Here is a 25,231-nt window from a genome sequence, read left to right as displayed (position 1 = left end):
ACCTCGGCTTTCTAGCACCTTCCTAACTCGAGATAAGTCCAAAATGACCGAAGAATTTTCGGTCATTTTTCCATATCTCGGCTTCCTTTTGTCCTACAATCACGGGGGTTTCACCAGGGGCTCCGGAGGGTGCCTAAATGGGGGGCGGACGTTGGTTTGGAGTCGATCCCACCCTTCGTTCAAAAGTTATTCGCGGAATGACCGCAAAATGGTGGTTTTCATCCCTATACCTGGCTCTGACCCTTCAGAAGATTTTTGTGTCTCTCTCTCTCTCTCTCTCTCTCTTCCTCCTCTCTCTTACAGGACGGGCTCTGGGGGACCGGGCGGACCCTGCCGGGGATGTCCCGGATGGTGTGCGCACTGACTCCTCTGCCCCTTGTGGACAGTGGGGTCCAAATGCTTTTGTTCTAACCCTAACCATAGGGTTCCATGCCTAACCCTAACCTTTGACCCTAGGCTTGGAGACCTTTAACCTCACCGGGATGGGTGTCGACAGTTAGATCACCCCTTGCCCGGTTGATTTTTCCTAAACCTAATCCTTTGTCTTATTAAAATAATTATAGGAGCAAGGGGTGACTTTAAGAGTTTAAAAAATATAATGAAAAAATATAATCAAATAAAAGAAAACAATGTTTATCCTTATGGAAATTATTTTCCATATGAATATGTTTACATTTATTAAAAATGCTTTTACAGCTGATGATATGACAATAGAGTCTACATGCATTTTTTTAATATCCTATAAAAAAATATATTTTTACCTTCTGGGGCCTTGTAAATCCTGGAGGCATTTTTAGGATGTTGTGAGTGTTTCTCTGCTTTTCTGGGGAGAGAGGGAGAAACATGAACAATTTGTTAAAAATAATTTAATAGTTATTTTATTTATATTGAAATACTTACCCTAATAGAATTATAAATACCTTACTTGATAAAATCATAGTTATTTTACTTATTAGAACCTGAATACTTACCTTCATTTTAGATGATACTTACCTGATTGATTTTTCAATACTTTCCTCCATAAATAACATTTCATATACCAATATATAAATACTTAATAATAAATAAGACACTTGCACTTTTTTAATGTGTTAATAGTAGGTCCAGGGGTGGACATTTGTGAACTTTGGAATGTATGTGTGGATTACATTCCGTGCTTTTGTGCTGTGAAAAAGGTGCCTCTGCACTAGTGTATATAGTTTTTTGGTCTGATTATGTGCACTTTTGTGGGACCTGTAGTCCCTATTTTTACCCCAAGGGGTAGCTGTGTGACCCCAAAAGGGGAAAATGTTCTGTTTTGTGCACTACAGTAGTGTTCTGCTACTTATGTTTATTATTTCTATGGTGTCACGGCACAAATTTTGCACATTCTGCTGGAATCCAGTGAAATACTTTTGCTTGTACTGGTCACTTTATCTACATTTCATTTTTTTATATTTGTATAAGTGTTTATATTTATGTATTTTATTGTTTTCATAACATTGTTCTGGTTCCTTATATTGTCGTCATCATTTAAACGCTTTTTTTTCTACACTTGAATTGAGTGTCTCTCTCATTTGGCCGCCAGGTGGCGCTCCTCTCAAAATATTGCGTGGGACGTGGGACGGAGGACGCGTCATTTGACGCTTCTTCCGCCCCGCGAAAAATCTTCACACAGGTTATTGAGAGCGTCCACACGAAGCTATTGCCTGTGCGTATTTACTCAATTTTCATTGCCTGAAGAAGGTCCGATTGTGGACCGAAACGTTGCGTACTGTGTACGGTTAGATTGTATTTTTGTATGTTTTTAAATAAAAGTTTTTTGTTTGGAAAAAGAAGCCTCCACCTTCGTCCTTACACTGAAGCTAAGTGTTATTAGCGGTTAGCCGCTCCAGCAGCTAGTCTGGTTAGCGGCTAACTATATTAGCCTTCTATCGTACCGCACACATGTACGGGAACGAGAGAGAGTATGATTATTATGATGATGATGATGACGATGACTTCATGACCACTGGTGTGGTCATTTAAACTAAGAACCCCCACAAGCCTCTCCTCTCATGTGGGGTATAAGAATGTATTGTTGTTGTGTGATTCTGTTCACTTGTCCACCCCACAGCTTGCTCTTCTTAACAGAGGCCTTACTTTCATCCCCACTATTAATATTAACAGTAATATCAGGCAACAGTCTAGATTCGACTTACAAAAATACCATAGAAGATTAAAGTTGGCAGCTTTCTATGGTGATGAGGGTGATTCCAGGCCCCCCCCTTTCACTCCCACATCTGATTGGGCCCCTCCCGATGCACAACTACCCCCCCAGGTTGTTAAGTTAATTAAAAAGGACTTAAAATATCTGGACCGTCATTTCAGGATCCAGCATGTGACTCCAAATTTGACAGGGGAAGAACAATTAGCACTATAAGAGTTAATGGATAATAAAAATATAATTATTAAACCTGCAGATAAAGGCAGTGTAGTGGTAGTTATGGACCGAGTGCAATATTTGTGGGAGGGATATAGACAATAAACGATAAAAACTATTACGTTAAATTACATAAACCAATATATCTGGACACCATCCCATTAGTGGCTAAAATCATCAATAAACTTCATGAGAAGAAGTTTATTAATTCGAAACAAAAACAATATTTACTTGGTGATCCAGAACCCAGACCTAGACGTTTTTACATGTTGCCAAAGATACACAAGGACCCTGTTAAGTGGAGCAAGCCACACATTATGCCTCCAGGTCGCCCCATTGTTTCTGATTGCAGCAGTGAGACCTACAGAACCGCAGAGTACCTGGACTTTTTCCTGAATCCACTGTCCACTACGCACCCCAGTTACATTAAAGACACGTATGATTTTATTGATAAAATTAAAAATGTAGACATTCCGGCAGATTCGATCCTCTTGACTATCGATATTGATAGTCTCTACACTAATATAGACATAAAGGAGGGAATTCAATCAGTGAATAACATTTTTTCCAAAAACTATGATAAAAAAAGACCGGATAAAGAATTATTACAATTATTAGAGATTAATTTCATGCGAAATGATTTTGAATTTAACAATGAATATTTTTTACAAATTAAGGGCACGGCAATGGGCAAGAAATTTGTGCCCGCTTATGCCAATATTTTTATGGCAGATTGGGAGGCAGGAGCCCTCCGACAGTGTGAAAAGAGACTCATCTATTATTATCGCTATTTAGACGATATTTGGGGCGTATGGACATATTCAGAGGAGGACTTTAAGATTTTCTTAAACACTCTTAATAATTACAATCCGTCTATTAAGGTTAAATCCACCATGGATCGAAATTCTGTAGATTTTTTGGACACAACCACATTTAAGGGGCCCACTTTTAATCAAACTAATCGATTGGACATTAAAGTTTTCTTTAAAGAGACGGATACACATGCGCTATTGCATAACACCAGCTTTCACCCGAAACATACTTTTGCAGGTCTAATTAAATCGCAATTGTTACGTTTCCATAGGATCTGCACACAAAAAGATGATTTTCAGAAAGCGACTAAAGTACTCTTCACTGCTTTGGCCAGCAGGGGGTACTCTAGATCCTTCCTTAGAAATTGTTACAAGAGGTTCCTCCAAATTAAACCTCAAATTGTGTCCTCTGTGGTGCCTTTTATCACCACTTATTCGGACTCCACGGTGAAGCTGGTCAGAGAAATTAAGAAAAACTTTGAAAATTCCTTTAAAGAAAGGGGAATTTTATATAATCACAGGATCATTGCTGCATTCAGAAAAAACAAAAATCTGAAGGATTACCTGGTCAAAGCCAAAATTCCTAAATTAACTGATCCCAAACCAAAGCCACTGGATAAATTCTTTAAACAGCAAGTGTGGGTGTCTAATAATAGAACCAAATTGATATATCAAATTGATAGTAAGGGAAATATTAATTCCAAAAACTGTGTTTATATAATCATTTGCAAACAATGTGGCCTTAAATATGTCGGTGAGACTGGAAGCACGATTCGCACCGGATTCTCACGACATAGACATAATATTTTAAGAAAGAAAGACATCCATACTCACCTGGTTAAACACTTTCTGCAGCACGGCTGGGATGCAGTTCAGGCCTCTGTCCTTGAATCTAACCCAAATTGGAACACGACCCAGAGACGGAGAGCCGAGAGGGTCTGGATATACAAATTAGGCACTTTAGTTCCACATGGTCTTAATGAGGCTTGGTTGTGATGCTGCATAGGACTGGATGGAGTGTGCACGAATTTCATCACTGCTTCGCAGTGATGAAATTCTTTTCCCCTTCCCCTTCCCCTTACCCTTACCCTAACATCGGTGATTGCTTCCTCAGTGGGGATTTGGAGTTCTTGGTCCTGCGGGAGAAATACACATATACACAATAGAAAAACAGCTGGGATAAGCAATTAGGCCCAATGTCAAATCACAATAAAACAATCTCCAGATCTAAAATTCTGATGAACCCAAATCCAGTTTAAAAAAGAAGAGGGTACTTCGCTGTGAGAGGGGTGCATCGTGACCACAACCCTCTACGAGCCCACGTTGCTTCCCCTCAACTTGGCTGGGATGAAGGTTGCCCTCCTCCGTGTTCACGGCCCACACTCTGCTCTTACGGCTAGGGTGTCCAGCACTCAGTTGGCCTGATGCGGGCGCACAGCCGCCAGTCCTCCGCCGACACACTGTCCACACTGTCTGTCTTCCACCTGCCCTGCAGCCAGCCTTCTCTTCAAAATGACACAAAATACAAGTAGTGAAAAACAGTGTTCGTAGAGCTTTTTAAGAGTAAATTTCCAGCACTTTCAAGATAAAATATCAACTTCTTCAAGGAACCCGAAGCTTTAAATAAACTCTCTATATATATATACATATGTATTACAAATTATCCTCCCTGTTTACATTGATTTATGTTTTAATGTTGCTCATTTGCAGATATAACCCAATTTACATGGCAAGGGAACTATCTTTTGGGAATGACAGACACAGGATTTACCAGTATTAACAGAGCTGTGTTATCTTTCAAGTGTAAGGGTACATCACACTTAATACTTCACACCTGTGGAGGATGATTGTTTTTTTAAAACAAAAAACTGCATACATATTTTTCCGGATGTGATCCAGTAAAGTAAAATAGAAATAATTATCCTCTATTGTCATTATAGCATTGCTAACACAACACATCTAATGGTGGCCTAAGACTTCTGCACTGTACTGTAAAACCTAAACATTTAATATTACAACTAAAAGTAGCTTCCTGACTACAATGGACTCTTTGCAACAATGAAACGGTATTTACTGCAAATACATTCAAAACTTATTTGAAAAAGAAAAGAAACATTAAAAACAGATGATGTATTGTAGCTCACAAAATAGTCTGTGTGCTCCAGTTTATGTGATGAAAAGTAGTACATACAGAGAGGTGTGCTTTATCCTTTTGGCCAGAAGATGGAGTATCAACTAAAGTGAGCACCACTCAGGAGTAAGCAGGCGAGCACATGTGTATGAGAACACTTTCCTCTCGGTTCCATAGCGATAGTGGCACACCAGATAACTTTATATTATCTTTTTTTTCAGTGTGAAATACAATGTGGCGGGAGTGCATGACAAAAAACCGAAAAGCGTCAATTTAGCATACTACTTCTTTGTACCGACAAATCAATAACACACAACTCGGAATTTGTTGTAACTTACAAAGAGCGGCGAAGTGGTTCTGGATAATTCCTGACGCAATCGTCAGGTGAGGGGCGTGTGCAAGGAAAGAAAACATAGGGAGCAACACTCATACGTGATGGGTTAGGGTAAAAAAAAAAAAAACGCCTTAATTTAATTTTTTTAATTTTCAGAAGACATTTTTTTGATTATGACACTGGTCAATATATAGTTAATCCAGCATTTTCCAGCACAGTGCTCAAATTTCAAGCACATTTCAAACCTTGAAAACACTATATTTAAAATCAAGCCTTTTCCAGACTACAAGGCTCTGTATGAACCCTGGAAAAAAGAAAAAAAGTGTTCAAACTGACAATAGATTGTTAAAAATACAAGGAGTGAAAAAATAAAAAGAAACAAAAAATTCTAAAGTCAGAGGTGGGTTTCAAACACGCAGCTCCGGTTCCAAAGCACATCATAAAAACAACATTTGACCGACAGCCACACTTTGCACAGCCTGGTGTAGAGGATTGTTTGATTCATGTTTAAGAGTCAAATTATCATTCATTTGGACATTAGACACCGTTTTCTTCCCTTATATGTTTTCCACAAAAAATCATGGGTACTGAATCAATTCACACATTATGCCCTCTGGTGGAAAAATGTGACATTACATGTGAGCAGGGGTGTCCAAACTTTTTTTAACAAGGGTCAGATTTGATAATGTAAAGATGTCCGGGGGCAAATGGTCACATTGGACCTTTGGTTTTAATTATTTTATATTACATAATATCTTTATATTATGTTATATTATTAAAATTTTTATAAAAATTTTACATAAAAATGCACTGTTTAATTAAAATGTTTAAAATTTAAAATTTTCATTGTCACAATTACTTGAGTTTTGTAACCGAGAGCTGTTCATCTCTGACACCGTCACTGACAAACTATAAATACACAAAGCACATGTCTGAATTCTAAATGACTAATTTCTCGCCTCAAAAAATTAAAGCCTGTTATTCTTGCAATTTTTTTATTTTATTATTACATTTTTTATTATGTCTGCAATTTTCAGAAAATCTATTCATGTTAGAGACAAATAAGATCATTTTGTTTGGTTTTAAATTTCAATGGTTTCATAATTTGGTACCTGGGAAATCTCACACGGCCCAGATGGTGCTGAACTGTGCCGAACTAGAGAACGTGGAGCATGTTTTTACTAAACCTCTTTTGTCTTTGCACAACTAACAGCTAGGGTTAGGGTTAGTTAGGGAACTGTCACAGTTGCACTGTAAAACCGGATGAGTTAGTTCAACTTAAACCATTTAAGGAAACTGATTAAGTTTATTAACTCAAACAATTTAAGCATTAAAAAGTATTTGATTTGAGTACAAGTAACTCAAATATTTATTGTTAGGGTAACTTGGGTAATGCTTATTCTATTAATTCCATTCAGTTAATTAAAACTACTAAGGTAGTTTTAATTAAACTGGCTCTGGAAAAACTGGCTCCGGAAAAACCTTCTCAAACACCAAGTCCACGATTTCATACACGTACCCTGCAATAACAGAAAGTGAAAAATTGTGTGCATTTATTAGATTTATAGACTTCTGGGGTAAGGGTAATTTTTATAATATTTTATTTTACTAAGATTTTGTTATGGCTATTTCATTTTTTAGTGTGACTTTCAGAAAAAAGAAAGACTCACTGAACGTTGGCTGCTCTTTCACTGGCTTTGCTGTGCATTCCCCTTTCTTCCACTTTGGAAACTGGAGCCTGAACAGCGGCTCGCCATCAGAGTTGCCTGTGAACGGACTGTTTTCATTGAAGTGCATGACTGCCAGGTATAGGCTTCACCACATCTTTCATGACCCTCTTGTTGGTCAGTAACTTCTCCAGTCTGCAGAAGGCAGGTGTTCCTGTGAAAAAAAGATAGTGTTTAATAATCGGGTAAAGTAGAGGAACAATGCCTACACATGACAGTGTTTACACACCTGCTGTCAACCACTTGCTCCTGTCTGTAGAAGTGCGGATTGGATGCAGACACTGGGAGAAAGCGGGTCTTGTGGGTGTGGATGTCCTGGACGTGGTTCAAAATGGACGACCACTTTGCAGTTCTCTCTGGCACCGATGTGGAAGAAGCAGCCGTCCAGTTGATATGTTTTTTTACATCGCAAAGCCATTTCAGTTTCTCACAGTGCAGCATTCGACACCATCGACCACAGCATCTTCCTCCACCGTCACAGCACTCTCCTGATTCTCCTCCTATCTCTCCGACCGCCATCACTACGTTTCCATAAACATACCATCCCTGTCTCCACTAGTGTTCCCGAAGGTTTGGTGCCGTACTCAGTTCTGTATGCCCACCTTTTACACTAATTTTTACTTATTTATTATACAATACCTCAGGACAGTTACTTAAATTCAGTTATAGTACTCTAATTTTATTAACTCTATAATCACACAGCACCTTACCTCCATAACCTGGCCCCCTCATATCCCACCTGTTTAAAACTGCCTACAATTAAGGATGTCCTTTATCCCTGCTTCTGTTTGCAGTGGCAATTGAGCCGCTTTCGATTGCATTGAAGTCGTCGTTGTTACGGGGGTTGGGCATGGGACGGAGGAATATCGTGTCTCTCTGTATGCAGACAATCTCCTGATCTATGTAAGCAATCCAGAAACTAGCGCCCCCATAATTGTATCACTGTTGAACAATTTTGGGTCTTTTTCTGGCTCAGACTTAATTACTAGAAAAGTGAATGATTCCCCATTAACGATTTGGCAATGCAAATTAAACGAGAAGCAGTCCCCTTCCACACATTCTGGTTTCAAATATCTTGGAATAAACATTACGCATTCCTTCACCTCTCTTCTCTGAGCTAATTTTACACCCCTAGTTAACCAAATGAAAGCTGACTTTCAAAGGTGGAGCAGTCTACCTCTGACTATTGCAGGGAGGGTACAATCGGTGAAGATGAATGTACTCCCAAAGTATTTGTACTTGTTTCAATGTCTACCGTTGTTCCTGACAAAATCATTCTTTTAATCAGTTAATGCATCCATTACCTCCTTCATCTGGAAGAACAAAGTTCCAAGAGTTAATAAAGGCTTACTTCAGAGGGGACGTGATGTGGGGGGACTAGCTCTCCCCAGTTTTATTCACTATTATTGGGCAGCTAATTTGCAGAAAATTTTATTCTGGCTCCATGTGCCAGACACCGATTGGTGTACACTTGAAGCACACTCTTGCCACTCATCATCCCTCCCTGCTTTGGTGTACTCTTCCCTGCCCACAAAATGGTCCAGGTTTACCTGCAATCCCATAGTACTGTCCACCCTTAGAATTTGGGCCCAGTTCTGAAATCATCACAAATTCACCTCTCCCTCCCCCTAAGCCCTATTTGTAAGAACCATTTATTTCCTGCCTCCTCTCTCGACTTAACATTTATTTAATGGGGCAGGAAGAAGCTTTCCTGTTTTAAAAGCTTGTACTCTAAGGAAGGGTTCGATGGTTTGATAATATATGCCATCTTTCACGCAGTAAATTTTTTAGATATCTCCAAATACGCCACTGTGTCAAAGCACTGTTCCCTTCTTTCCCGGTCCTCCCTACTGAGGCAGCATGGGAAGAAATGACCCTCCTTTGTCCAAAAAAGGGATTGATATCACGGTTATATTCTCGACTAATGTCTCTGGAAAACCATGACCTTTCAAAAATTAAGATGGGGTGGGAAGGCGAGTTGACGGTTGAGTTGTCGGACAGACGTTGGGAGGATGCACTACAAAGGATTAACTCGTCCTCACCCTGTGCACGCTTGGAGCTCATTCAGTTTAAAGTAGTGCATAGGGCTCATTTCAGTAGGGCTAGGTTAGCAGATATATATCCAGGAACTGACGAGAGTTGTAATAGGTGCTCCTTCTCTCCAGCTGATCTAACACACTCATTTTGGTCATGTCCCCGCCTAAATCAATATTGGACATCAGTTTTCCAAACTTTATCCGAAGTCACAAAAATTTAAATTAATCCCTGTCCATTGATTGCAATATTTGGTATTTCAAAGGAGAGTTTAACTCTAACCCAAAATCAGTCGGACTTTATTGCTTTTACTTCACTTCTTGCCCGTTGTAGAATCTTGTTGGCTTGGTCATCTGCTACTCCACCAGCAGTGGCTGCATGGTTATGGGATATTTTATTTTTATTAAACTAGAAAAAGTTAAATTCACGTTATAAGGGTCAGTCCAGAAATTTTACTTAAAATGGCAACCCTTTGTGACATATTTTGAGAATCTTAAAGTATTGCCTGAAGTGTGAGACACCTTTTTATTTTATATTCTACTTCTCGTCTCTGTTTCCTTTTTAACTTGTTTTTTTTTCTGTGTATTCAAATCAGTAGTCAACTACCTTAATGGGGGAACTGTAGCCTGTGAAACTGTGAGTTTACCCTGCCAACCAACTGTTGTAGAAATGTTGGCATGCAGTTATGTGCTTGTTTTACATGTTTATATCCTCAAACTGTTCTGAAGAACTGTGTAACAAACAATTTTTTTATTATTATTATTTATTTTTTGTTTGTTTATTTATTTTTTTGGGGGGGTGGGGTTGTATGATGTTCCATTTGTTTAATATAAAATGAAAATGGAGAACTGTTATTGCTCCTGTAAATGTAATGTTATCCTCCAATAAAAAGATTTATAAAAAAAAGCTGCCAACAATTAATTGTTTTACTTCAGTCCTGTCCTTTGTTTTGTAAAGTGTCTTTGAGTGTCCAGAAAAGCGCTATAAGTATGATGTATTTATTATTAGATCTTCAACAGTTTCTTGGACAGTCCTAATACAAAAAGTGTTAGTCTTTGATATATAAGGAACTTATATTAATTACATAGTAAACCTAATTACTTTGCAAAAACATCAGAAATTACATAGCTTACAGTCTGAATTCCATTAATAATAGGCAGGAGCACATCAGTAATTATGTGAGTGTGGACAAGCAAATGATTTACAGTGATCATAAAAACTGTTTTTATCCCTCAGTTGGAAAATACAACACGGAATAATACCTTTTTCCATGTGCCACACATCGTAGTAATGCGTAATATTGAACTCCCTCAGGAACTTCTGGATTTGGGGGTGACGGTCTGTCACAATACTCTCCATAGTAACACCCAACTATCAACACCCATCAATTATAGGCTGTCACTTACTTGAACCAGCTGTAAATCAATAACAGTGTTGGTCCTCAGGTCCATCATAGCGTAGCTACCATACTTGGAACTATGTCCTTCAAAAGCAAAGTAAATATAGACATTGCATTCGATTTATCATTGTGTGTTTGCTTTGTATATTCAAGGACACTAATATATATAAAAAAGAGATTATGACACGTTAGAGTATTACACACCGGGAGGGTCTCCTCTAAGGTCACCACCAAGGACAACATTCTGCTTCTCACTAAGCTGCTGCAAAATAGCAGTCTGTGTCGTCTTCCACTTGTGTACAATCTCTGGCTTTATGTACATTCCAGCATGCCTTCTAAATGAGTCATATTTAAACATCTTCAACTGCATTGCCCGGAAGACATATATTATGTAGTCGGAGCTTCTTTCAATGAGGAAAGTGTATAAACTGTCAACATCAGCATTTATTTGCGGATTTGCTGCTTCTTACAAACATCAACAGAGGAGGATAAAACAGTAGACATTTTCCCGACATCTTCGATAGTACCTTTCTACTTCCGGGTTATTGCTATCAAAATAAAAGCCTTTAAAGTAGTAAACTCAAATATTTCAATAGAAATCAAATCTCTGGTTAAACACAACAATAACCAATTGAATGAATGAATAAGCCAATGAATTAGCTTATATATTTAACTTCATATATACTTAACATTTCTTAACATATGCTGTATTCCGTTACATTATTTGGAATTGTGTCCAAATATAATACCTTCTCAATCTTCAAGAAAGATGCACCAGTGGTATACACTGCAAGTGGGAGTCTTATAAACAGGTACAGAAGATTCCTTTCTGCACTAAACACAAATGACTCATCAAAAATTAGTCAAAGGCCAAGTGGAGGAATTTAACACAAATGATTAATAAAATGTTTACGTTGAAAGATCAAGGAACTCACGTCACATCAGCGGACTCATTCAAGGTGTCCACAGGGTCATATGTGGAATCATGTGGCACCTCACCTTTAAGACCCCCTCACACCACAACATCACCCCCATTCTCCAGCACCTCCACTGGCTCCCTGTCAAACACCGCATCAACTACAAACTCCTCCTGTACACATACATGGCCATCCACAACCTTGCCCCTCCCTACCTGTCTGATCTCCTGCACGTCATCACGCCCACTCGTTCCCTCAGATCCTCCTCCTCCATCCACCTCTCTGTGCCCCCTGCCCGCCTCAGCACTATGGGGGGCAGAGCCTTCAGCCACTCTGCTCCCCAGCTCTGGAACACACTACCACCTGACCTCCGTAACTGTGACTCTCTCCACCTCTTCAAATCAAGACTCAACTCACCTGCTCCGGATCGCCTACTCCCTCTAACCACCCTGCTTTTACCGTCACTTCCCCAAATTTATTGTATTGATTTTGTGTTTATACTTAATTGTGTGATTTTAATTCATCAAATTTCTAAAAAAGGTAAGCAATCATATTGGTAATCAGTAACAATACACAAGCAGAAGAAATCAAATCACCTAATAAAGCAACTTCTGGTCAACTAACCTGTACTTCTGAAAAGAGCTTGTAGAGTCCAATTCCACGTTCCAATCGAGCATGTTTTTGTTGGTGGGTCCGTCGGGCACGCCACATGACCCCTATCCACCAACACACAAAGAGCAGCGATATGTAATGCATGACTTCCCCAAATGTGACAAGAAATGATGCAGAGATCGACCAAATTAATATTAAATAAGACAATAGTCAATGGATTAAAAGCAAACAAAGCATACATTTTTCAAACACATAGTTTGCTCCACTGCGGTCTCTCCACGGACAGTTGATACTGATCCCCTTTGCTGATTCAATCTTCTGGTCAGTCCAGAATTGTACTGACCAAGTTCACAAAACAGTCTGATGCGAAGTGGTGCAAACACGTTTGCTGACTTTATCCAGCAAATTTGCGTCATATATAAAACTTATCCACTGGACACGCAAACCCTCTGAGGTTGGAAGTTTGTGTAAAACACTGCTCAGCTGTGCAGGCACAAACAGCACACTTGTCCCTCCACGTTGACAATACTGCTCTTCCTCCCTCACATTTTATAGTGACAAGGTGGAGCTCTCGAGGTAAACTTTCGGGTGGGGTGGCAACATCCGAGGTGAAATGTTGCATTTTGTCATCACAATGTGCAGGCAATTCAACATTGGCTGTTTTATCGCCTATACTTAGACTAAGGGAGACCACAAACACATGAATGAATCTTCGTTTTTCAAATTTTGACGACTGGTAGGGCCTCCAGAGTCCCAAATGTAAGTATTAAAATGATTAAAAAGTTGATTTTGCATAATATGTCCCCTTTGAAAGAAAAGCTGAGACAACTCAATTTTATTTGTCTAGCGACAAATCATAACATACATTTGCTCAAGGCACTGTACATAGACATCAAGGAGAGCAGAGAACCCCAATAGTTCACACAATGAGCAAACGCTAGGCATCAGTGGAGAGAAAAAACTCCCTCTTAGAAGAAATCTGACGGAACCGGGCTCAGATGTGCAGTCATCTGCCTCGACCGGTCGGGGTGAAAGGAAAATGGGGACAGAAAGGGGGGAGAAAAAGGACAAGAGGGCGATGCGGAAGATACAGAAGAGTGAAAGACCAGGAGCAGATACACAACTGTATCAAGACAAATACAAAGTTACTGTATATAGAAAGTTTATTTACAATAAAGCATGGAAACTTAAAACAAGCTGCTCCAGAAGTAGCGGATTGGCCTACAAGAGAGAAAAAAAACACCATTAACTGAAAGAGCCAGATCAAACCAAACTTAAACCAAAGTAAAAATACACCTTTTCACCGTTGGAGAAGTTTCCCACGTACCGTTGTAATAAAAAATGGTTGAATGGAGAACACACGCAGCTTCCCAAGCTGCACAGAAAACATGCCACTCACAGGCCGTCTCACAGCTGATTGCTGAATTGGAGTCACCTGTGGAACAAGCAGAAATAGACAGACCCACAAACACAGCATAACACTTTTTGATTTATTTTTAATGCATTTTTAAAGAACACATTTACTTCACACAGATTCATTTTTTGCCATATGGTTTCTTTGGGTTCCCAACACACACACTGACTGGGATTTATTCAGTTCCATTTGTTGGTTTGTTTTGGGAGTAAAAACCATGTTGGGTCTTCATTCTGGAATAGAGTGAACTCATTTTGTTCCACATGGATTAAGAAATGTTTGGAAAACATCACAGCAAAACATTTTGTTTTCTTTGGTTACAAAATACTGACATGGGGTTTTTCCTCATCACTTAGTAATAACCGGTGGAGCTCCACTTCAGGTTTTGCTTGATACTCATTTCAAACAAAATGTCAAATTAAATATTATTTTAAATGTCCTCTGATAAAAATGAAAGTGTTAAAGATTGATTGTACACTTAAATGTAAGTGTTAAGTGTGTTTGTTTCTGTTTGGTTGTGATGAGTTTCTGTTGTACTCACGCCTGCAAACCGAATCTAGTCGACCGTCCATGAAATCCAGTCTGGGTTTTGTAGCAGGTTTGCGTTATTGCTGCAAACAGAGAGTGAGACACAAACACGCAACTGTGACCGTTTCATCAAACGGAAGAGAAGAGAAGAGAAGAGAAGAGAAGAGAAGAGAAGAGAAGAGAAGAGAAGAGAAGAGAAGAGAAGACTGGTGTCAGTGACAAAACAAAGTAACGTGAAAACTTGCGTCTGTGGTCTGTCCATGAGCTCCTCACCCACCAGATGGACTGGCACACGCCGTTGACACTTCCGGCTTTTGTAAGGAGTTTGAATAGGGGGCGGGGCTTATTATTGAAAACAGGTGCGCTGTGACTGATTTCTTTAACCATAACTTTATTTAAAACATTCCACAAATGTTGACAAAGAAACAACATTCCCTTCAAAAAGAGGAAAAAGATAAACTAAATAAAGAACTTCATATAAAATAATTATTCTAATAAAATGAACACATAGGTTATTATTAGACATTAAACATTGTGTCAGTAAAAATAATGAAGTTTGTCATAGCTGTAACCCATGTCAAGTGCATCATAAGAAATACTTATGATGTATGTATGATATATATATATATATATATATATATATATATATATATATATATATATATATATATATATATATATATATGTATAAGTGACATTTTATGTGTAAACATTTGGTGTGAGCTGCTCAGCATACAGGCCTAACGTTTCAGTATTTGCACTCAGTGTTCATTTGTAAATTGTTATTTATGTTGATGGATAATGACTCACTTTAATAACCACGTCCATGTGTTAAAGGACATGATTATTAATCTAATTATTGTGTCATCATGTTCATATTTAGGTCTCATGTGTTGATCCGAGTGGTGATTTAAGGTTTGGTACTTTTCCTGATCTTAGTGTGAATATTTATAAAGTTCACAGCTGTTCCAAACTCATGACTTCAACCAACTTTTACACATTAAAAATAACAAAACAAAAAAGTTACTGAGCACTAGGGGGCAGCGTTTACCTATTTGTGATGGTGCTGTGTGGATCTGTAAGAGCAAATGTAAGCTTCTCTTTCATTCTCTTATGATTCATTGTAAGCATGGACGTGTCAGGTCTGCTCTTCTCCTGCCTTCACTATGTTTTACTGACATCAATCACTTTCAATGTGACGATGGCGCATTGTGAAGGGTTAGCAGGAGCTTCTAATTCTTCCATGTTTGCTCCTCTGGCTCCTCCTCTCTGTGGCATTAGCTGGTCATCATTGGAGGCCATCTTCCTGAGGTATTCTTGGATGTTGTGTGTTATGTGTGTGTCGCTGCTTTGTCACTGATAAAAACACTGATGACAGTCAATGAAAGTCAATACATGTTCTTACATGTATGACCTTTGATCATGTAACTCAGTTTACTCTGTAAAACCTCCAGAAATCACCTGACAGGTGTGACCTCTCTCCTCCCTGATGTCACCCTCTCACCCACTCTTCAATTTGTGAACAAACAAAAAACCTTCATACTAATATTATTTTTAGTTGTTTATAGAATTCTAAACTATTTTTGTGGATACTTTGTTTTGAGGTCATTATTCTCCACTGCTGCCCCCTGGTGTCCACACAGCACACAGGCAATTACTGATGAATATCATATAGTTATTTATAAAAGATAAGTGACGCCTGTTTCTCACTTGGTACCGCGCATACACCTGCCTGACCAATCATGAGTCCGTGTCAGCTGTCAATCATAATGAAAACAAACAAATCTGTGCAGCTCAATTAAATCTCTAATAATCAAAATAATTTATTTATTTTACTTGTTAATTTAACACACACACACACACACACACACAGAACTAACATGTTTAAAGGGACAGTTTATGTGTTTAAGTGGCGCTCACACTAGGGGCGCTCACACTGCACAACTCTCACTTTAAGTTAATAATCTCTCTGATTGTTTCCCTCTTCCAGGATTTTTGTGGTCAAATGTGTTCAAGTCCTGGCTCAGGTCCAGGCTCAGTCTTAGTTGTAGCTGTATCCAGGCAGCGGCAGCGTCTGACCCTCCTTGGCCTCAAAGAAGGTGTAGGACAGTGTGATGGTGCTGACCCGTGCCATCCTGGGGTCCTCGTGGAACTCGGGGTCGATGTAGAAGAAGACGGGCATGTCAACCTCCTCGTGAGGGTTCAGACGCTGCTCCTCGAAGCAGAAGCACTGAGAGCACAAGCAGGACGGAAGATTAAAAATCGTATACGCTGTGTGAGAAAAAACAAACTTTCAGGTTCTTGTACATCAGGTGGGAGGAGCCTGAGCTTCAGGTCGATCACAAACCTGGATCTTGTTGAAATATTGTCCCGCCTCAAAGGGGACCACGTTGTAGGTGGAGATCCCGATGATGGGTTTGTCCGTCGGGTTTTTCGCTCGGTAAAACGCCAACGCCGTCTCACCTGGAACTACCTGTGTGACAGAACATGCAAGTGTTCTTTCAGAGCTTCTCGGATGCGAGACCATCCTGACATAACAAACCTGTCACTTGTCCTGAGGTCTCTTACATAGATCTCGCTCTGCTGTGGCCTGAAGTTCCACTGCATGCTGGCGTGCGTGTCAGCGTTGAAGGTGATCTTCAGGACGCGTTCTTTCACCGGCTTCATCGTCTCCACCATGTCTGTGTCGTGGCCAGCCACCGCCGTACCACCGAGCCCTGCTGCCTGAGAGACACACAGAGGTCACACAGGCTAGAGACCAGGGTCAGGACGTCACACGGCCGCCCTCCTCACCTGGCAGTAGAGTCTGTAGAGTGGCACGGCGGCATACGACAGGCCGATCATCCCCACGCCGGCCGCAGCGATGTATGTCAGCACCGTCTTGTTCCTGGTCTTCCAGTCCTCTTCCTGACCCTTTGACCTCCTGCTCTGGTTCTTGTTCCCTCTGCTCTGGGGGCTCAGAGGAATCCTCAGCCGCAGGAAGTGTTCAGTCTGAGAACACAGCACCGTCCCCGTCTTGCACCGCTGCGTCCGCACACACTGTACCAGCAGTGCAGAGGTGTGAGGGTAACGGACGGGGGGACGGAGCAGGAGAGGCAGCAGCATGACCAGTCCTGAGGTCAGTCCTTGTCTGAGGCGGAAACACTCACTCTGGGGGACAACACATTTAATGTAAATTTATGTCAATATTGACATCCCTTTAAGTCTGCGATATCTACGTCACATGTTCCCGTCTTTATCTCACTACAACTTCAGTTTTCCAACAGGAAACTGAAGTTTGTAAACCACTCACTTTCCCACACCAAACCTCATAGAGAAAGTCAGTGATTTTAACATCACACACACACACACACACAAACACACGAGTTATTGATCCACTGCTGCCTCCATTACTAAGATCAAATGTCTTATCCTGTCACTTCAGGGTTTAAAATATTTCATTTACGCATTTTGGGAGTGTGATTAATAAAAATTTCACGATACATCAAAAACCTTGAATTATCCCTTTAAGGTCACAAAACTTGTGGTCTGGCAAAGTGAAACTTATTTTCATTCATGCGTGTTTTAAATTAACATTCTAATGTTAATTCGCGAAAGATTCACATTTTTGCCGGCAAATTAATTTAACAAATTGACCAGGAAATAGTGCAGGAAACACAGAGGTCAATGTAAAAAAAAAAATCACCGTTCAACTTTAGCCTCTTGTTGTCGGAGTAAGACACATGAGCCGAATAAATGAATAAACGCTGCTAAATATAAAAATGTTGATTCTGTAGTAAATATATGCCCATGAGCAAGGACGCACAGGACAAAGTATTCATTCATCAAGTTTTCAAGCGGAGCCTCGTTCGTTACCGCGCAGCCAAATATTAAGCGGCGCCAATCACTTTGACAATAATGTAAATAAATACATAAAACGAGCTGTTAAGGAATCGAAATTGTGTTTTAAACCTCCTTTACCTGAGAAAACGGAGAAATTCTGCTTCTAACGCCGGATTACAACAAAACACACGACATGTTTTACAGAAACGTACGTAACACCGGTGCAACGCACAAATGCTTCCCCTTTCCTTTCCGGAACGACAAGGGTTCCGCAGGGACGAAACGAAATTATTATTATTAGTATTATTATTATTGTCATTATCGTTGTTATTATCATTATTATTATTATCATTTATACTTTGTCTCGTCTATTTCGGTCCTCCTTTTTTTTACCAATTTGTGTTTAGTGTTAGTAATTTGGTGTAAATTAGTGTTTTGTTGGGTTATATCTGTCACTTTTAGTAAATGTCAGTCCATTTTGGCATTCTGACATTGTTTTATGCCCAGTGTTATTGTTTTGTACGGATTTCCTCTTGTGTCACTTCATGATCATTTACATATATATTTTATAGGTCTACATATATGTTGGTGCGTTTATGTTTTTCTCTGGATTCCTCCGTAAAAACAAAAATAACGTGTTGTTCCTTTGGTATACATGTGTATCGTGATTTATGATCATTTACTCTCATGTGTTGTTGTGATGCCGTTGCAGTAATAACACATTTACACGACATGTAAATGTGTAAATAACACATTATTCAGGGGTGTACGGTGGCCGTGTAAGGTCAAAAGCGCCTCACTTTGTGTGTGTGTGAGAGGGTCTCCGCCGCCGCCGCCGCTGCTGCTGTAGTAGCTTTAGCTGTAGTAATGGAGGGGGTCACTGTCGGACAGGTATTTGATGCGGAATGCATCCTCAGCAAACGGCCGAGGAAGGTAAGAAAAGGCGGGGGCCCGTGGAGGGGAAGACGGTGGTTGGTACCGGGGCGGCTGACGGAGTGTCTCTGACGGCGTGTGTGTGTGTTTGTCCGCAGGGGAAGTTTGAATATCTGGTGAAGTGGAGGGGGTGGTCGTCCAAGTAAGTAGCTAGCTCCGCTTAGCTAGCCCCCGGTGCTAGCAGACACATCCAGAGGAGACAATGCGCGGCGGTGGCCCGGTGTTTAGTGTCTCCACAGCGGCGTGGACACACCACCGCCGCGTCTGCTCCCGCATTCACACCGGGCTGCTGATATTGAGGGTCGGGACGAGCTGCGGGCTCGGCTCGGTCACCTGAACGCCTCACTGGAGGAAAAAGCTTTATTCACGTTCCCGTGTGATGCGTTCACTGACCCGTCACCTGGTTTTTATCACGTTTAAAAAAGACAAAAAAAAATCATTTTGTTTGAATGTGTCCCGACAAAAGAAACGTTAAGTAATAACAATACAATAAAACATTTATTAACGCGAATCAAAAGAAAACGTGTTGAGTATTACTAATCACAAAACCACAAATACCTAATATTTAAAACGTGTCACATTTGACAGGTAAACATGTTTTTTAACATGTTAAGTGTGGCTGTATGAGCGCAGTGCTGACTGTGAGCGTCCCCTGCTGCCAGAACCAGTCTAGAATAGAATAGATGTACTTTATTAATCCCAAACTGGGAAGTTATAGTGAAGCAGCAGCGAGACACATGGTATACATAGTGAAATGAATTATAAATATGTATTATAAATGAATAATAAGTGCATAGCTTAACAAGAGGCAGCAGTATCATGAATTTACATGAGATAAATAACTATGTAGAGTGTGAAAACAACAATTACTCGGTTATTTATCAATTGCTAAATTAAGCGTCAACTTTTTTTATGAAGGATGTAATCGGTATCGGTCCGATATTTGTCAAAATCACTGGATCATATATCGGACAGATAAAAATGTAAAATCCGTTATATACCGCATGCTTCACTGTGAACAGACGGTAAAAATGTAAATCAAAGCATTTTAGCGGAGTCATGGGTTTGGGCCCTGTCTTTCTTCTGTTTGTTACACAGGTTTTTGAAATGACTGTGTTGCAATAATAGATACTGGAGTTTGTCCCTAACATTTATCATCGCTTTGAGGTTTTTTTTTCTTTAATTATAATCAGTTTTTGTTATTTTTCAGCTTCTTAAATGTGAACATTTGCTCCAGAAAAACAAAGAAATCATTCAAACTGAATCATGAATCATCGTGTTTGTGGACAAAAGCAAGACGTTTGAGAAACATCATCATTTCTATTCATTACATTTTAATCGTTTATTGGAGAGAATAATTAATAAAAAAAAAACGTTCATCAGTGGAGATGCAAGAATTTTAGCCACATAACACAAGACTGAGCTAAAATCATCTACAGGGGGCACTGCTGTACAGCAAACTTTGTTATGATTTTTAATGAAATAATTACACAATGTCATTATGTTATTTGGCAAACCATAATGGACATGTTTTATTTTGAAAAAAAAATGCAGAGCACACTTCCTGTTTACACCCTGAATGGTCATGTGACATAAAATTTATGTACTGACCTGTTTGTTTTATTGATTATTGATTATTGATTGATTTTCAGACACAACAGTTGGGAGCCAGAGGAGAACATTCTGGACCCACGGTTACTCGCTGCCTTTCATAAAAGGTGACGTTTCTGTGCTTTGTTTTCATGTTAAATCTGCGTCTGTCGCTGATCATCATGTGATGTTTGTTTTCCTCAGAGAACAAGAGCGGGAGCTTCTGTTTCAGACCAAAGGGAAACGGCCGCGAGGACGACCACGTAAAATCCAGGTGATCCAGAAACTCTGTATTATTTGAGTTCCAATCCCGACTTGAGGGGGCACGCCACTTAAAGGAACGCCCCCTCAACTCGAACAACGGAAATGTGTGAAACATTAAATTCACAAAAATGTAAAAAATCATGCTTTCATCATTTAGTTTCTACCTTTGTTACATTAGCTAAGTGCTAATGTAAGCTATCTGCGTTCTTCTTCTTTAAGTCTTTGTGCTAAGCTAAGTGCTAATGTACGCCATCCTCTGTTTCTGTACCCAAATGCAGCACACGTAGACAGGCAGGCAGACAGACCGTCGTAATGACTTTTATTCTTCACCTTTTCAACGGACAGTTCAAAGACGGCACAGTTGTATAGACTTGCTTGGTCAGGTGCAGCCGGTGACCCCTGTGACCCCTGAGATCACTTTGATTCCTGGAAACAGACCTGAGGCTGAGCTGGTCCATCACAGCAAGCAGACCGAAGACAAGCGTGGAGCTTCAGAATCTGTGGTCAGGGGCGGAAGGCTGGGTCAATCCCCTGGACAGAAACAGAGCAGACAGGTCGGGGACAGACAGGGTCAAAACCGGGGGAATCAGTCCAAGAAGCGCTGGAGAGACCAGTGCGAACGACATAGAACAACCTGGCAGTGACTGCACGGTGGAGAAGACTAAATATAGTGTACTGATTAGTGATCAGGAGCAGCTGCTGTGAACAGCTGCGTGGAGAGCTGATGAGGAGGGAGTGGCTGATAGGTGATGAGAAGGAGGGAGAGAAGAACTGTGAGGGGGAATCATGAGAGTTTCAAGTCTTTGTGCTAAGCTAAGCCAGTAATGCTCTGTAATTTAGCATGAACGCACCTTTACTTAACTTGAAGTTGTGTATTTTATTGTGTTTTATTTAAGTGTCTTATTAAGTCTTTTGTTAGTTTATTGTGTCTTAAGTCTTTTGTTATTTGGTTGTGTCTTATTTAAGTGTCTTATTAAGTATTTTGTTATTTGGTTGTGTCTTATTGAAGTTGTTAAGTCTTTTGTTGTTTTGTTGTGTCTTATTCAAGTGTCTTATTAAGTCTTTTGTTATTTTGTTGTGTTTTATTTAAGTGTCTTATTAAGTCTTTTGTTATTTTATTGTGTGCCTTTAAGCCAGGAGTCCTCAAAATGACAATAAAAAAAATCTTCTTCATGTCTTCAGCTCCCAGCTCCGCCCACTGTGAAAGACAGCCACTCTCCATCGTCCTCGTCCTCGGTCCTCTCGTCAACAGCGTCCTCCTCCTCAGAAGATGAAGATCACATGAAGAAGGCAAAGCCCGCCCCTCGCGTCCACGCCGTCCCACAGAAGAGGCCCCAGATCATGCTCACCAAACCTGACCCCGCCCACAAAAAGAAGCGGGGGAGGAAGCCGCTCCCCCCCGACCTGAGAGCACTGAGACAGGCAAAGAGCAGACTGGTTCCCGTTCCTCCTCCTCCTCTTTCCGTTCCTCCTCCTCCTCCTACCCCTCCCCCTACTCCTCGCCATCACCAGGCAGTCAGACCGCCCAGAGACGATCCGCGGTCTGGCGTGAAGAAACCGCTGCAGCCCGCGAGCTTCACCTACACCGGACTGAGCAGGGCGGCCAGAGACGAGGCAGGCTCCGCCTCCCACGCTGCCACCAGCTCCTTCGCTCAGACAGTCGCCTCAAAACCCGGAACGCTCGGCTGCGTCTGGACCAACCGCTCACTGTCCTCACCTTCCTCTGGCTCCTCCCACAGCAAAGCCACACCTTCAGCACACAGTAAGAACTCGGAGCTGAAGTCCAGCAGCAGAAGCGACGGCTTTAAGGCATCTCTGCTGAAACAGAGCGGCGGTTTAGGTTCCGCGGGTTTGCGCGGCGGCTTCGGAGGAGGTGGTGCAGTGGCCAGTCAGCGTTCCGGGCCGGACCAAAGGAGACAGGAAGTCATGGGTCAGAGCGGGTCGGTTCATCACAAGCAGACCCTGTCCTCGTCCACGCCTCGAGACCGGGCCAATCAGGCGCTGAGCCTCCGTGCCCTCAACCTGCAGAGCGTCAGCAGGCCGCTGCCCACCGGATTCCAGGGCGGCAACACAGGGGGCGTTGGCGCCACAGCGTCCAGGTCCAGCCTAAGGAGCGGCGGCAGCGGCATCATGGTCAAAGGAGGAGCCGGAAACCAGAAAGAGTCTTGGGCTTCAGCCGGAGGGCAGCGCTCCGGTCTGGCTGCAGGTGGCGCCACAGAGCAGGGCAGGGGGAAGGAGGTGATGTCAGGAGGCGGGGCCAACCGAGGAAACGGCAGCACGAGGCAGGACGAGAGGAACCGCGGCCTGAACGAGCTCAGCACCGGAGACTCCGACGAGACCAGCAGCAGCGAATCGGAGCACAGCACCTCCCTGTATCCTAGCAACAGCCGGCCCAGCTTCGGCAATGACGCCACAGAGTTGGACACGGAAACGGACTGGCGGCCGACGCGGAACCTCTTGGAACACGTGTTCGTCACCGACGTCACGGCAAACTTCATCACTGTGACGGTGAAGGAGTCGCCGACCAGCGTGGGATTCTTTAATCCGCGAAACCACTGAGGGGGTGGGGCGCAAATCTGGACACGCCCCCAATGCTCCTCCCACCAAACCTGTCACGGTTGCTCCGCACATGAACAGAGCGCCACCGCAGCAGAAACCGTCCAATCACATTTGCACAAATCAAATAAAGTGTTGGTTTCCATAGCAAGACAAACAAAAACGATGAGACGTTTAAGTTCAAAAGCAGATTCTGGGTCGGTTCATGTTTCGCCCATTGATCGCTAATCAATACCGTCATTAACGTCTTATTTTCCATAAATAACGAAATTGATTTTGAAACTTTAAACATACACAAAGATTTCCCCGCCCCTCCACTTCCTGTTCGTTGCCACAGGTGCGCTAACATTTCCATGTCAATAAAAAACACGACCACTTGACCATTAGGGTCGTAAATGGCGTCCAAAGTGGGAGGAGTTTATACACAAATCAAATGTATTTTTTGGGAAATCCAAGCTTAATTCGCAACATTAAAAAAATTCTACGTTACACAAAAATATGTGATTATCGTAAGTTAGTTTCTTTTAAAACATCATCACGTCTGAGGTCATGTGATTGACAGGTCACATGATTGACGATGGCGACCTGGAGCCGCGGGTCGTGTTGTGTTCAGGTTCCTGGTGAAAGTGAGACGGTGTAAACTCTCTGATGGATGTATGACTCCGCCCCCTCAGTGCCTCAGATTCTCGTCAGCGGCTTTTATCGGACCTGTAAACAAATGGATCACGTGACTTTACGTGAAATCTACAAACAAACACACGCGTCTTTGATCTTTTTGTCTCCGTCATCGTTGTCATTTTGGACCAAAGGTGTTTTTTCACCGTCTCCGATTGATCGCTTGCACAGATCAATGAAGCTCCGACTCCTCCTCTTCATCACTAAAGAGACATTTCACACTTTTATACACTTTTTTAAAAACATGTTAATTTATATTATTGTACATATGTTTGTTTCACATGATGGATCTGGTGCTCGTTACTTCTACACTGTGAGTGAGTCAGTCAGTCAGTGAGTGATTGAGTGACCACCAGCAGGTGTCGCTGTCAGGCAACAACTGAAGCTTCACACAGGTAAAAGGTCACGACTGCACAGAGTCCAGACCTGAAACGATGATGACAGAGTGAACACTGATCAATAATTATCAATAATCTAACTGGGATCAATGAACGTGTGGATGGATGGATGTGAATCTGTTTATTCATTGTTGAAGTTGAAATCAATCAAAGTCATGTTTAATAATAATGATTGATTGACTGTATCAGTATTTATTGTTATATTCAGTTTTAACATAAATAAAAGTAAATGAATGTTTTCTGTTTGTTTTTTGCTTTCGTGAAGTGAGAAAATAAATCGAAAAGTGACGAAATAAAACATCCAACACAAAGATCAAATGAAAAACCCATGAAATAGTCACACAGTCAAGTTTTATTTACAATAATTGAAAAAAATGGGTTAGGGTTAGGAAAAAACTAACTAATTCATTTTATTCATAAAAAATGTTTTAAAGTTACAAATTGAACAACATGAGTGATGATCAGTGAAGTGTGACGTCATGAGCTGACGTCTGTGTGTGTGTTGATTTATGGTCAGACTAAGTAAAGAAAATAAGTTTGAGTAAACATCAGCGACAGACGAGCTTCACAGCAGCAGCTGGTGTGTGTGTGTGTGTGTCTGTGAACACTGCACCACAGTGTACACACTTCCCCATTGAATTAGAATGGGTTTCCCTTTGAAATAGTGTGTGTGTTTTGTGTCAT

General features: G+C 41.1%; 2 protein-coding genes and 1 long non-coding RNA gene across 4 annotated transcripts; 1 reads left to right on the top strand and 2 right to left on the bottom strand.

The window, feature by feature from the left end:
• Nucleotides 1-13,512: 13,512 nt before the first annotated feature.
• Nucleotides 13,513-14,391, bottom strand: LOC122762210. The gene is made up of 3 exons (XR_006358666.1): nt 14,323-14,391; nt 13,695-13,802; nt 13,513-13,588 (listed from the first exon to the last, which is right to left on the bottom strand). It is a non-coding gene; the product is annotated as an uncharacterized LOC122762210 (long non-coding RNA).
• A 1,888-nt stretch (nt 14,392-16,279) lies between these two features.
• Nucleotides 16,280-18,375, bottom strand: LOC122762216 (cytochrome c oxidase assembly protein COX11, mitochondrial). Its single transcript, XM_044017438.1, has 5 exons — nt 18,270-18,375; nt 17,103-17,459; nt 16,878-17,033; nt 16,657-16,782; nt 16,280-16,539 (listed from the first exon to the last, which is right to left on the bottom strand). The coding sequence occupies exons 2-5, from the start codon at nt 17,412-17,414 to the stop codon at nt 16,351-16,353; spliced, it is 783 nt and encodes a 260-aa protein (XP_043873373.1). The 5' UTR covers nt 17,415-17,459; nt 18,270-18,375; the 3' UTR covers nt 16,280-16,350.
• A 561-nt stretch (nt 18,376-18,936) lies between these two features.
• Nucleotides 18,937-24,747, top strand: LOC122762218 (chromobox protein homolog 2-like). 2 transcript variants are annotated; one of them, XM_044017441.1, is made up of 5 exons: nt 18,937-19,064; nt 19,163-19,206; nt 20,717-20,782; nt 20,859-20,928; nt 22,101-24,747. In XM_044017441.1, the coding sequence occupies exons 1-5, from the start codon at nt 18,999-19,001 to the stop codon at nt 23,475-23,477; spliced, it is 1,623 nt and encodes a 540-aa protein (XP_043873376.1). In that variant the 5' UTR covers nt 18,937-18,998; the 3' UTR covers nt 23,478-24,747. The 2 variants fall into 2 exon arrangements, with proteins under 2 accessions (XP_043873376.1, XP_043873377.1); XM_044017442.1 differs by lacking the exon at nt 19,163-19,206 and having other exon boundaries at nt 18,950-19,064.
• Nucleotides 24,748-25,231: the final 484 nt, after the last annotated feature.

Source organism: Solea senegalensis, unplaced genomic scaffold (assembly GCF_019176455.1).
Source record: "Solea senegalensis isolate Sse05_10M unplaced genomic scaffold, IFAPA_SoseM_1 scf7180000015408, whole genome shotgun sequence".
NCBI classification, from domain to species: Eukaryota; Metazoa; Chordata; class Actinopteri; order Pleuronectiformes; family Soleidae; genus Solea; species Solea senegalensis.
The sequence above is the reverse complement of the archived record's forward strand: the minus strand, read 5'-3'. Positions and strand labels throughout refer to the sequence as shown.